Below are 12,022 nucleotides of genomic sequence, written 5' to 3'. Positions count from 1 at the left end.
TGGCACCCTCCCATAACCTCTCCCCCTCCCACACACTGGAGCCCACATACTTTGTCAACCCTGTTACTGTCCACTTATTCTGTCCGCTTATTCTTATAACTTATTCTGTCCACTTATTCTTATGTGTTGTTGACACCATATTAGACCAACAACCTACTGACAAATTATACATACAACCACATCAAAGAGTGTAATATATGTCTAGGCAAGGTTTATCTGAGAGCATTTGGTCTTTGCCCAAGCTCTACCTACATGGCATATAATAATGAAAAGGACCAGACTGGTGGAACTAAACTTCTTGGATGTTTAACAGCCATATTTTAAGGCTTATACTAATTTGGTCAGGGGGACATAAAGGACAGTTTTTGCTCCTTGCCCTCCTAGGTCGACTAAGTTCCAGGGGACTATGAGCATCTCTCAAAATGTCCTGTAACTGTGGTGAGTCACCTGTCCTCTTGAGCAAGGAGGCTGTGAAGACCCCACCAGATAGACCTGAACCAGTACCCAGTCTACAAAGAGGAGGGTCAACACAGAGGAAGCAGTTCCTCCATGCTTCCAAGAGAAGCCATCCATGGTTAAGCAGAACCTTTGACTTATCTTCACATAGATAGAACTGGTAAAAGAAAGGAGCCAGGGGCTCCTCCCAAGCCCATGTGACCTCTGAGGAACAGATCCTCAAATGACCTTAAGAGTAAAAAATAAATTGATTTATCTGGGCCAACTGTAGGATCTTAAACACCCAAAAGGAAAGTATAACCAAAGATTAATGGGATTAATTTAATTTTTAAGAGTCCATTTGTATAGCTAAAGGCTGCATAACGAGAAACAATGCCAGACAGTAGATACCTTCCTTTGTGTTACTGGCCAGGGTGGCCCAAAAGACTCCCAGACAGCAACCCAGCATAGAACTGGGAAAATGAACAGCAGACTCCAATCTTATCTTAAGGAATATTGACAACTGATTGCTGCTAGATGAGGAACAGCTGATCTTCCTAAAACAAGGATCTCTAGATAGGCTGACTAGATTCAAGAGACGGACAAGCACTAGAGAAGGGCTGGGGTTGTTGACAATGCAGCCACTGCTCTTAATCCCTGATCTATATCTCCAACCTTCATCTTAATTTTGTTCAAATTATTTTCATGTTGTTTTTGAGACTTCTTTCCCCATGCCTTGTTTAATCTTCAAATATTCTGAGATTGCACCACTATTGCTGTTTTTAATTTGATGCTTGAGTCTATTGTGATTTGTGTGATTTACACTCTTTCAAATTTATTCAGGTATGTGCTATGTCCCATAATGTGATCTATCTTGGTGAATGTTCCATTTAAACATAAGAAGAATATTTATTACATACCTGAATGAAATATTCTCTCTCTCTCTCTCTCTCTCTCTCTCTCTCTCTCTCTCTCTGTCTTGTAACACAGGATACTTTATAATCCTGTATGTAGCCTAGGCTAGCCCCAAACTCACAGCAATTCTCCTGTCTCAGCCTCTTGAGTACTGGGATTACAAATGTGTTCTACCACACCCTGCCTGGATACAATATTTTCTAAATGTAGAAGAAGATGACTGATAGTGCTGATCAAGTTAGAGATGTCTTTTCAACCATTTTGTCTCCTTGATCAACCAACTGCTAAAAGAATAAAATGTTAAAGTCTATATACACATGGTTACTAACTTAGAATGGTTAAGCTAATGGTGTTTTGACTTTTTAAGGATGCAAATTTAATATACATTTAGTAGAAAACGTATGTTGGATTTTGAATTTTAATCTTTTCCTGAACTACTAATATTGTTCAATATTCTCACAATGACTAGCTGGGGCAAGAAAGCTGCATTTCTAAGTAAGCCATACAATAAAGAGGGGAAACTATGTTAAAAACATGTTGTCTCACTAACGTCTGATATGTGGTAGGTTAGATGTAGTAAAGGCATCTTAACTACATCTTAATTATCCATAATAAGCTTAATTATGCCATTATTATATAAGTATATAGCCATATCAGCTCCCATCACTCTTGTTGATTCCTTTCCTCCACCCTACTAGCCCCCCTTCTACTTTCATACTTTCATGTGGAGAGAGAGAGAGAGAGAGAGAGAGAGAGAGAGAGAAGGACCCAATGAGTTTAATTAGGTTGTCTTATAGGATCATGGGTGAGGGATTGCTGATAGGAGGCTACGCTATTGAAGAAAGTATCTCTCTCCCCCAACATGGTAGGGCTTTCAAACATTAACTGATACTCTTTCCTCTAACTGGTATATTAGTCCATTTACTATATGACCATAATATAGACACATATGAATATAAAAGACTTTTATTATTTCTCTCTGAGAACTTAGGCCATAATAAACACAAGAGCCTGAAATGAGAGTGAGGAAAAGAACAGAAAAGGGGAAGATTAGAGAGAGGGGTTAGATTTGTAGTATTGGGAGACTGCTCCTTATATGGGTAAATATTCACACTTGAACTCTTGATCATGGTGAATTACATAGTATACGCAGGCTGCCAGCTCCTTGCTCTAGCCTTTGAACTTGCAGACATAGGGTAACTCCTTGTTACAATAGTAATCTCTCCACTTCAGAAATCCTGCAGACACAGAAGTGGTAAAATGAATGGGGCAGGTACATCATCTAAACTCAAAGAAGTGGTATCTCTGATGAGGTCCAGATACCAAAGCTCACCCTGATCTTCACCTCCTCTCACTCTAGGAGGAGGAGACATGAAAGCATGAGAAAAGACAGGCCCACACTGAATTTTCTAGCTCAGAGGATACCCAGAAGATAAGGTCCAAGAACAGGGGAATGGGATTGGGAAACACTGGGGAGGGAAGGCTGTCTGTTTCTTACCTGAGGCATATGACACAGTTCCACAGTAACCGGGGTCTGAGGCAATGGAAGGATTCCTCTCCCAGTTGAAGTAATTCATCACATCAGCATTACTCCATTCCCATCCACCTCCATTGGGTTCTTGGCCCTTTAGAAGAGACAGTCATGGAAAAGGGATGGCCATTAAAACTCTTTTGCGTGATCTCTAAGAAGGAACAGCCGATACCCACATGCAGCCTCATGGAATTGATCTATATCTTCACATGCTTCCCAGAGCTCACTCCACTTTGAAGTTTAACCTTAACATTACCTCTCTTATTACCAGAGTACAGCCAATAATCACAAGCTCTTTAAAGTAACAAAAATAATATGTCCCTGAATGATCATGCTGTAGTTTGCTTTTATAAATTACTCAGAACCTCATGCATCATATGAATCATATACAGAACAAATATGGATCTGCTTCTCACTTAGGATTCTCTTAGAATTACAGGCACAGACTCCATGAATCCCACAGAGAAGATTCCCAAGGCCTCTTGTGGAACTTTGTAAAAGTTGACAACAGGCACATAAACTTTATCTGAGGACTAGGGACCGCTATAGAGTTCAGTTCTTCAGCAAACACCAAGGATTTCTCTTTACTCAAATTGTAATATAGAATCTGGGCTCTGCATATCATTTGGATTCTTTTCATGGAGGAAAAGAGAATGTGCCTGGGTTACAAGAGCCACTTGAGAGAATACAGAGGGGAGAAGATGGACTCTTACCAGAGTGGGGTCATGAAGCCCAATCCAGACGTATTGGTAGCTGATTGCACTCCTCTTCACTAGGGAAGACACAAAAGACGCCTCGGCTGCACTGAGCACAGACACGAGGTGTCCTGAGGGCCGCTTCTGGCAGGCCAGCTAGGGAAAGATGGAATGAGACACAGAGGTTGACCTCGTTGAGGAATGGCAGGGTAAATGTAGATGAGTAGGATGGATTGCATGAAAGAGAGTATGTTAAGTCTGATTCCCAAGGAACCAGGGAAACTGGACACCTCTTTCTCTGTAACTGACAAGTACTTCCCATGGTTCCTCATCCCTCCTCCCATCTCTCAGCACTCACATCTGCATCAAACCAGGATTTGGGAATTTTAAACAAGGCATAACAGTAGGATCCATAGGCCTGGGAGCCCGTGGGGCAACTGATGCGTGGAGAAGCTGCTTCTTTCTGAGTGTGTTCGCCTGCAATGGAGGGAGGCAGAGAGAGGTATGGGATAAAATGAAGAGAGGAGATTAGAATGCAAACATTTTTAGGCCTGTCTGATGGGCTTAAGTCCAGAATATTGACTATCTCATATTTTTCTCTCTTTCAGGCATTCTTGATCTTTAAATAGGCAGATTTTATGAGACAGCATCTGTTTATTTTATACTTCTCTCCTCTTCTGTTATTCATAGATCTCCTTCTTGGGGCTGACATTTCCTGTGCTGGCCTGTCCAAACCTGTGTGTTCTCTAAAATTCTTCACTAACTTTAAAAACTTTCCTTCTTTGGTCCTCCAACACAAACTAAAGGTTCCTGATTGAATGGGAAACCTTCTCATCCTACTGATGATCAACCACTGGGCTACTTCCCATCAAAAGTGACCTTGGGGAAGGCAGGATGATGGAAGGGTTGCAGGGAGATGTCTTGCATGGACTACTCTCCATCATTTCCGTAGGAGACTCTTGGGACCTTTCTCTGTCCCTTGGCTCTGAATACTCACAGGAGACCCAGTGTTAGAGGTGGAGAAACATTACCTTGCACCTGAGACAGGAGCATCAGGCAGGAAAGCAGCATCCAGGACATTCTGGAGAGCACCATGCCAGGCAGCATCTTGTCTGTGAGTGAGGAGCAGTCAGAATCACTGAGGGAGTGTGATCACAGAGGACATTTAGAGAGAACCATCCCTTCCCTTCTCCTTTGTGTAGCTCTGCAAGGATACACTAATCTTGGTCCTAACTCTCTTTTTCTGTGGTTCTGGAATTAAGTATCCATGTTCTTCTCCTCTTTCCTGAGAGCTCCCCACAGCATTTGATGATTTTCAGATCTTTGTTTTCAGTGAGAATGAAGACGCTTGTGAGCCTGCAATGTTCTCATCCTCTTTCAGCTCCCACTTACCTGTCTTGTAGAAACCTGAGATGGTCTGTCAGGACAAAGATGACTGAGCTTTTATAACAGGATCTGAGGGAGGGGCAGGGAAGTGAGTAACTGGAATGCCTAGGCAGATTGGGGTAGTAGGCAGTGTTTGGCATAGATTCTAGGAGATTCCCAGCAAAAGGAGGAGACTCTTCCTGGCAAAGACTGGGAATTGCCACACATGTGACCTCTTTCCTATCACCAAGTCAGCTTTGTCTTGGGGTGTGGGTAAAGTTTGAACTTTCCCCACCCTCTCCCAGGCATCCTGTTCTGGAAAACTTAAAAGAGTGATAACAGCTTTGGCATACAAATTATGCTATTACCGACTTCTGAAAATCTTAAAGCCTTTATTTACTGAGGAAAATAAATATTAGCAGTTTACTTTTGATGAAACTGGAAGAACTTACTCCTGTAGGTGTGTTTCTTTATATTTTTTGTAAGATTTAAAACATTAATAATAAAAATTTTGATTAGCTAGAAATTGGAACTACTAATAAGGATAATATGTTAGTTGAAGCAAAAGAAAACTTGAAGCCAAGAGGACAAATAGTGGATACAAGTTATTGTGTGAACTTTGTAGCAACATTTCAATAAAGCTTGGTAGTAATCTCCTGAATTAATTGTTTAGGTAAGACTTCAAGGAAAGGCAGCTAAATGGAATTGATTTCCTGCTACCTGTATGTGGGGAGACTGAGAAATAACATCTCAGTTTAGTGTTATTCACTTTAATGTTATTCACAGATTAGTGTTGTTAACTTGATATTTTACAGAAGCATCCTCAGATTTTAGCCAGACACTAATGGGAGTTTTTAGAGCCTTTAAGAATGGCTTGGAATTTGGGCTTTACTTACTTACAATAAAATGTTCTATTTTCTCTTTTTAATGATCATGATCACATTTGAACTTATGGGGTCAAAGAAATGGTGGGTAAGTTATGCATGCATTCGCATTAATTAAGCCATTTTCATCCTAACAGCCATATCCATGTTCATGTAGGTAGACAGAAGACATTTTCACTTTAAAAAAATACTCTTGAAATAGATTAAACAATGAGACTAATGAACATTAATAAGCCTCATCCCTTAAACACATAATTTAAACATTTTTATTACTTTTCCCTCATTTATTTATTTACTGTGTGTGTGTGTGTGTGTGTGTGTGTGTGTGCACATGCACAAGCTTGCACCATGGTATGCAAGTAGAGGTCAGAAGACAACCTGTAAGAGTTGGTTCTCCCTCTATCCTGTGGGTCCTGCAGATCAAGCTTAAATTGTCAGGCTTTGTGACAACACCTTTTCACCTGATGAGGCATCCCCCTGCCTGGAACACATACTTTTAATCATTCTGTATGTAGACATGGCAATGTCTGTCACTGAAGAACAATGGTTGTGCTGAGGAAAAGGAGACTGTCTTCCAATGTTTTGATGCAACATCATTTTTATTTGAAAGGTGATATATATAATTTGGTGTTTTTAGAATATGTGAAAATTTTTTTTTTTCAAAAATAATCAAATGAGATTGCTAAGGTTTGTTTAGTTTAGTTTTTTTTTTATTTTAAGACAGTTTCCTTGTAGCCCCAGTTGGCCTGGCACTCTCTATGTATACCAGACTGGTCTCAGTTACACAGAGATCCACCCGCCTTTGCCTCCCGAGTTCTGGGACAAAAGGCATATCCCACCATGCCTGACTGATTGGTAAGTTTTTAAAATTCCTGTTTTAGCCAGGCATGGTGGCGCATGCCTTTAATCCCAGCACTCAGGAGGCAGAAGTAGGTAGAGCTCTGTGAGTTCAAGGCCAGCCTGGTCTACATAGTGAGTTCCAGGACAGCTGGGGCTACAGGGAGACCCTGTCTCAAAAAGACCAAAAAAATAAAATAAAATAAAAATTCCTGTTTTAATGTTTAAATGTCTAGTAGTATAAACATCATCAACATGTGGATAACAATATCTCTTTGGGATTCTTGATAATTAAGTGCAAAAGTTCTCAAATGAAAATAGTTTGAGAAACTCTTAATATTGTTTATCTACTAATTTCAAGGAAATCAGAAGATGGAAGCAGGTTTTATGATATATCAGCACAGACACAAATAGCAAAATTCAGAAGGTGCAAATTTCAACAATGAATTAAGGTAATAAGTTGATATAATGCTGAGTATCTGAAAGAAATATGTGGCAAATCCAATATGTAAGATACATTTAGATTCTATTGTTTTGTTCTGTTCGAACTTATGTGAAATTTAAATAAATGCTGGCAAAAAGAAATGTTGGGAAGAAGGAAAATATAAAGACTAATATGGGAAATAAATTTAAAAGCAAATTTTACTGAAGAACATATATGCATAATTCCTGAATGATATATTAAAGAAATCAAAGTTACTAATGTGTATGATAAATGAAGAGAAAGAATTAACTTCAGCAATGCCAGGATGGTTTTACTTTGGAGGAAACATTGTTAGTGTCACATTCAGAAATCTTCTTCTTTAAAAGAAGAAAAATCATCATCCTAAAATAATTAATTAAAAATATTAAGCAAAATTTAACCTTCATTAATGAATGATGAAAATTCCTGACAATCAAGATGTAGATACATACTTTAATGTTATAAAGAAACCAACAAAGGCTCAAAATTAAAATACTGAAAATGATATTTTAAAAAACTAAGAACACAAGTTTGCTACCCTCTTGCTTCTATTCAACAATGTCATATTGCAGAAAGTACATTTTCTCAAGAAAAGAGAAATTTAAACAATTTTGAAAGTAAATGGAGTTTTTGTTATTTGTATATGCTGTATCATTTCCATGAAAAGATACACTAAAGAATCTCCATATTAACTGTTGGAGTTAATGGGAGAATTTAGTAAGCAAGAAAATATTGCTAACATATAAGTCCTAATTAAGCACATAATTTAGCAGCAAAATTAGATAAGGTATTTTTATGAGAGATATCATTTTTAACAGGAAGAAAAATATAAAGAACCTAGATATAGGGGCTGGGTGATGGGTCAGTCTGTAAAGTGCTTTCCATGTAAACATGAAGACCTAAGTTCTATCCCCAGTATCCATGAAAAAGCCAGGAGTGGCTGCACATGCCTATAATCCTAGCCGTGGGGTGGTGAAGGTGTGGGTACTCTCTCTTGGGTTTATTGATCAGACAGTCTTTTCTAATGAAGTTCAGTGAGAGATCCTGTCTCAAAAAATAATGTGGAAAAGGATTAAGGAAAACACTTGATGTCAACCTCTGATATCCATATACATGTTGGTATACACATGTGTGTACACACAAACATATACCTACACAGAACCTAAATATAGAGTTGGCGAGATGGCTCAGCAGGTTGGGGCCAGGTCAGGAAACCTGAGTTTAATCCTCAGAATCCATATGATGGAAGGGAAAAACCAGCTCTCAAAAATTGTCCTTTGATCTCCACATATGCATACAGTTGTATATGTGCACACACATACACAATGAATAGATAAAATATAAAATGATATTTTCATAAAAAGAGCCTATCGTACAACATCTTTTTAATATTTTATTTTTATTGAATTTTTGTGTATTTAATACAGAACATCTCAATCAATCTTAATCATCTTTATACCCCCTTCCCCACTGGCACCCTCCCATAGCCCCCTCCCCACCAGAATTCATACATTCCATCATTTGTCTTAAGGCTTATTGTGTCAAGTTAGTGTGCCCAGACGTCCCTCAAGGCAAGTTCATCTACTGAGGTCTAGTCAGCCTTTCTAGAGTCCCTCACTTTAGGAAGATCATATGAAAAGAATAAAGGTCTCCTGAATGTTTCTAAGCTCCAAGACTTGAAAACATGAAGAAACTTTTTATGTTCCTGTAGAAGAGAACTCATGTAGAAGATAAATCAGTACCAAATAGAAGCTGACTCTCCATTGGCTGTCAGGGTTGTAGGGTGGAACACCAAAATGATTTGTTGGTTATTTGATAAACTAGTTTCAAGTATCATAAGAAAAACAAAAGAGAAAAAGTAGTCAACAAATCACTGCAAACAAACACATGTTTTTTTTAACAAATCACTGCAAACAAACACAGATTTTTTTAAACAAAGATTTATTTACTATAAAGTATGTGGTAGCATATGATCAGCGTAAAGAAGACAGTTCAGAGAGGGCCTGGAGAAGGTGGAGAAATGAAGAGTTGTCATAGATAACCAAGAAAAGATAGTCTGAATAATCTGAGTTAATTGACCATCCATAAGAACAAAAGTAGTTTGGCTTCCTACCCCTTGCACTGCAACATGAAAATAAAATAAACAGAAATCTAGGAGAACTTACTTAAACTTAAAAAGCATGGACTAGCAAAGTGACCAGAGAAGAATCAAGGATTCCAGAACAATTAATAATTTTTGCTGTGAAGGTTACCAACATAGAGACAATATTTCTTCTATACAAATATTTTCAAAGAAGAATGTTGACATAACAATAAACCAGGTCAAAGGTCTGAATGTATATGATCTCGGGTAGGTTCATTCTCACAAACTTTTGTTCATGGTGAAGATACTCAGCATTCCTGTCTTCAGAGGTTTCATTTTATCAACTGTAATCCCTTCAAAAGTATCTCTTGAACTACTCTGTGTCCCCTTTTAAATTTCTTAGCAAGCCTTTGAAAATAACTTCAGGAGTCACCAAAATCATATCTATGGCTATTTTAAAGACAATGAGGCCTGAATGTCCTTTAAAAAGCCCATGCATAATTATGGTATACCCAATCATGTGTGTCTCTCATTCCTTAAGCATCTTTATTTCTATTAACCACTATTTTTAAGTAAATTAAAATGTATTTTAATAAACTCCAACTCTGATGCATATTGGCTTTCCTGAAATTCTTTCCTGTGGCAAAGTCAAGGATCTGGCTATATGAGTGGAGGTACCTAAAAGTTAGGGAATGCTTCAAGTTGCTAGAGAGGCAGTATGGAGTTCCATCTCCACCACAGCTGCCACTGATAGCATGCTCCAAATCTGTGAACACTCAGAAGCATAAACTGCTAGAGGCACCTTAATGACTGGAGATCAGTGTTAGGAAATGATACTTTAACAGTTCTAGGCTGCAAGTCATCTGTGTCTGGAGCTTTTAAATATCATAGGTCAGCCAAGTGTAGTGACACACATCTTTAATCCCAGCACTTGGGAGGCAGAGGCAGGCGGATCTCTGTGAGCTCAGGCCAGTCTGGTCTGCAGAGTGAGTTCCAGGCCTGCTGGGGCTACAGGAAGACCCTGTCTCAAAAGGACAAATAAAATAAAATAAAACAAATAAAATAAAATAAAAATAAAAAGTCACATTAAACCATCTGAATCTATGTGATTCCCTTTAGCCCACAGAAAGGAGAACTTCACCTAATTACATTTAGCGCTCTCCAAAGTTTCACATAAACTTGAAGGTGGAATAAAAGTAGAGAAAGTTTTGCCTTTATCTTCCATTCTTTGATCATAAAAAGTTTGATAATAAATACCAATTTGTCATCACTTTCTTCTCAAAACTTTTCTCATGATTTTGCCATTATTTTTCCCTCTAATTGTGGAGGACTACTTAACAAACTTTTTCAAAAATCAGTGATTTCAAGCAATATATTATTTCTCATGGTTTTTGAGGTGACTGGCTTGATTGACCTGTGTGATAGTCTCTTGGGGCCTCTTATGCAGTTGTTGGCAATATTTGCAGCTGGAGTCACAGAAAGGACTCAAAGGACAGCCTCAGAAATAACTGTATACATGAGTTGAGGGTGATGCTGGCTATCAGCCAAGAGATCTGCTGGGACTATGAGCTAGAGTTCCAATGCAAGGTTTTGTAAGCAGTGTGGACTTCCAACAATATGGAAGTGGCAGAAGGCTAGGGCCTCTTTCATTGTGAGGCAACTCTGCAAGAGGGCCAAGAGAAAGCTGCCAGTCTTCTTGGGTCAACAAATCATATACTGTACCTGGGGAGATAGCTCATTTGGTTAAGTCATTGCCTTGTAAGCATAAGGACCTGAGTTCCATCTCCAGAACCCATCTTTTAAAAAGCCTGGCGCAGTAGTGTGGATTTGTTATCCCAGTGCTAGGGAAGCAGAGACAGACTGATTCCTGGCTCATTAGCCAGCCAATATAGAGAATGCAGTGAGTTCCAGGCCAAGGGATAGAGCCCATTTCCAAAAACAATGTGGATAATACCTGAGGAAGAAAGACTGAGGTTGACTTTGGGCCTCCACATGCATGTATATGTATTCATACACATGTGCCCACATACACTGCCACAGATATAGTTACACAGACACACACCACACCCACAAAGACACACACAAACACAGAGAAAGAGTGAAGAAATAAATCACATAATGTATTTTTCCCATTTTACCATGTGTTTTTAAATTCTCTAGTGAAATGTTAGATGAAAGTCTCTGAGGTACAAGTCATGTTTCCTATTTCATATGGAATGCTAGAATATCATGAATGTGGGTCAAAAAATCTTCTGAAAAGCATATTTATTGCTTCCCTACTGAAATCTCAGTCTGCAAGGAAGCTTTCTTTTATTATTATTATTATTTTTTTAATTTTGTGTGTATGAGTGTATTGTTGCATGTATGTAAATGCACCCATGTCGTGCAGCACCCACAGTGGTCAGAAGAGGGTGTCAGATCTCCTGGTACTGGAGTTTCGGACAGTTGTTAATGACCATGTGGTGCTGGGAATCAAACCCAGGTCCTCTGTAAGATCAGTCAGTGCTCTTAACCTCTGAGCCATCTCTCAAGCCCTGAGACTACTTTCTTATTGTTCAGTCAATTTCTTATTGTTCAGTCAGATCATCTGTATGCAAGTGGTAGAAACAGAACCATAGTAAAATCAGCCTGGAAGTGTAGCCATTGTGGAAAAGTCTCCCTGTTTTGTTTTCACCATTAGAAATAACAGCTCTAAAATAGAAATTCACTCATATAACTGTTCTTGTATATTTGTGTAAACAAAATGCAGTTTTAAAAAGTCACCACACAGCAGTTTAGATTAAATAAAGTTTTATTTATTTATTTATTTATTTA

General features: G+C 38.6%; 1 protein-coding gene across 2 annotated transcripts; it reads right to left on the bottom strand.

Annotated features, from left to right (window-relative positions):
- Nucleotides 1-2,513: 2,513 nt before the first annotated feature.
- Nucleotides 2,514-4,683, bottom strand: LOC103741905 (regenerating islet-derived protein 3-beta-like). Of its 2 annotated transcripts, XM_008842867.2 has the most exons (5): nt 4,608-4,683; nt 3,935-4,053; nt 3,595-3,732; nt 2,849-2,975; nt 2,514-2,588 (listed from the first exon to the last, which is right to left on the bottom strand). In XM_008842867.2, the coding sequence occupies exons 1-5, from the start codon at nt 4,681-4,683 to the stop codon at nt 2,521-2,523; spliced, it is 528 nt and encodes a 175-aa protein (XP_008841089.1). In that variant the 3' UTR covers nt 2,514-2,520. The 2 variants fall into 2 exon arrangements, with proteins under 2 accessions (XP_008841089.1, XP_008841172.1); XM_008842950.2 differs by lacking the exon at nt 3,595-3,732.
- Between the last annotated feature and the right edge of the window lie 7,339 nt (nt 4,684-12,022).

The sequence above is a fragment of the Nannospalax galili genome, unplaced genomic scaffold, assembly GCF_000622305.1.
Source record: "Nannospalax galili isolate Female #2095 unplaced genomic scaffold, S.galili_v1.0 scaffold190, whole genome shotgun sequence".
Lineage (NCBI taxonomy): Eukaryota > Metazoa > Chordata > Mammalia > Rodentia > Spalacidae > Nannospalax > Nannospalax galili.
This window is presented reverse-complemented; position numbering and strand designations above follow the sequence as displayed.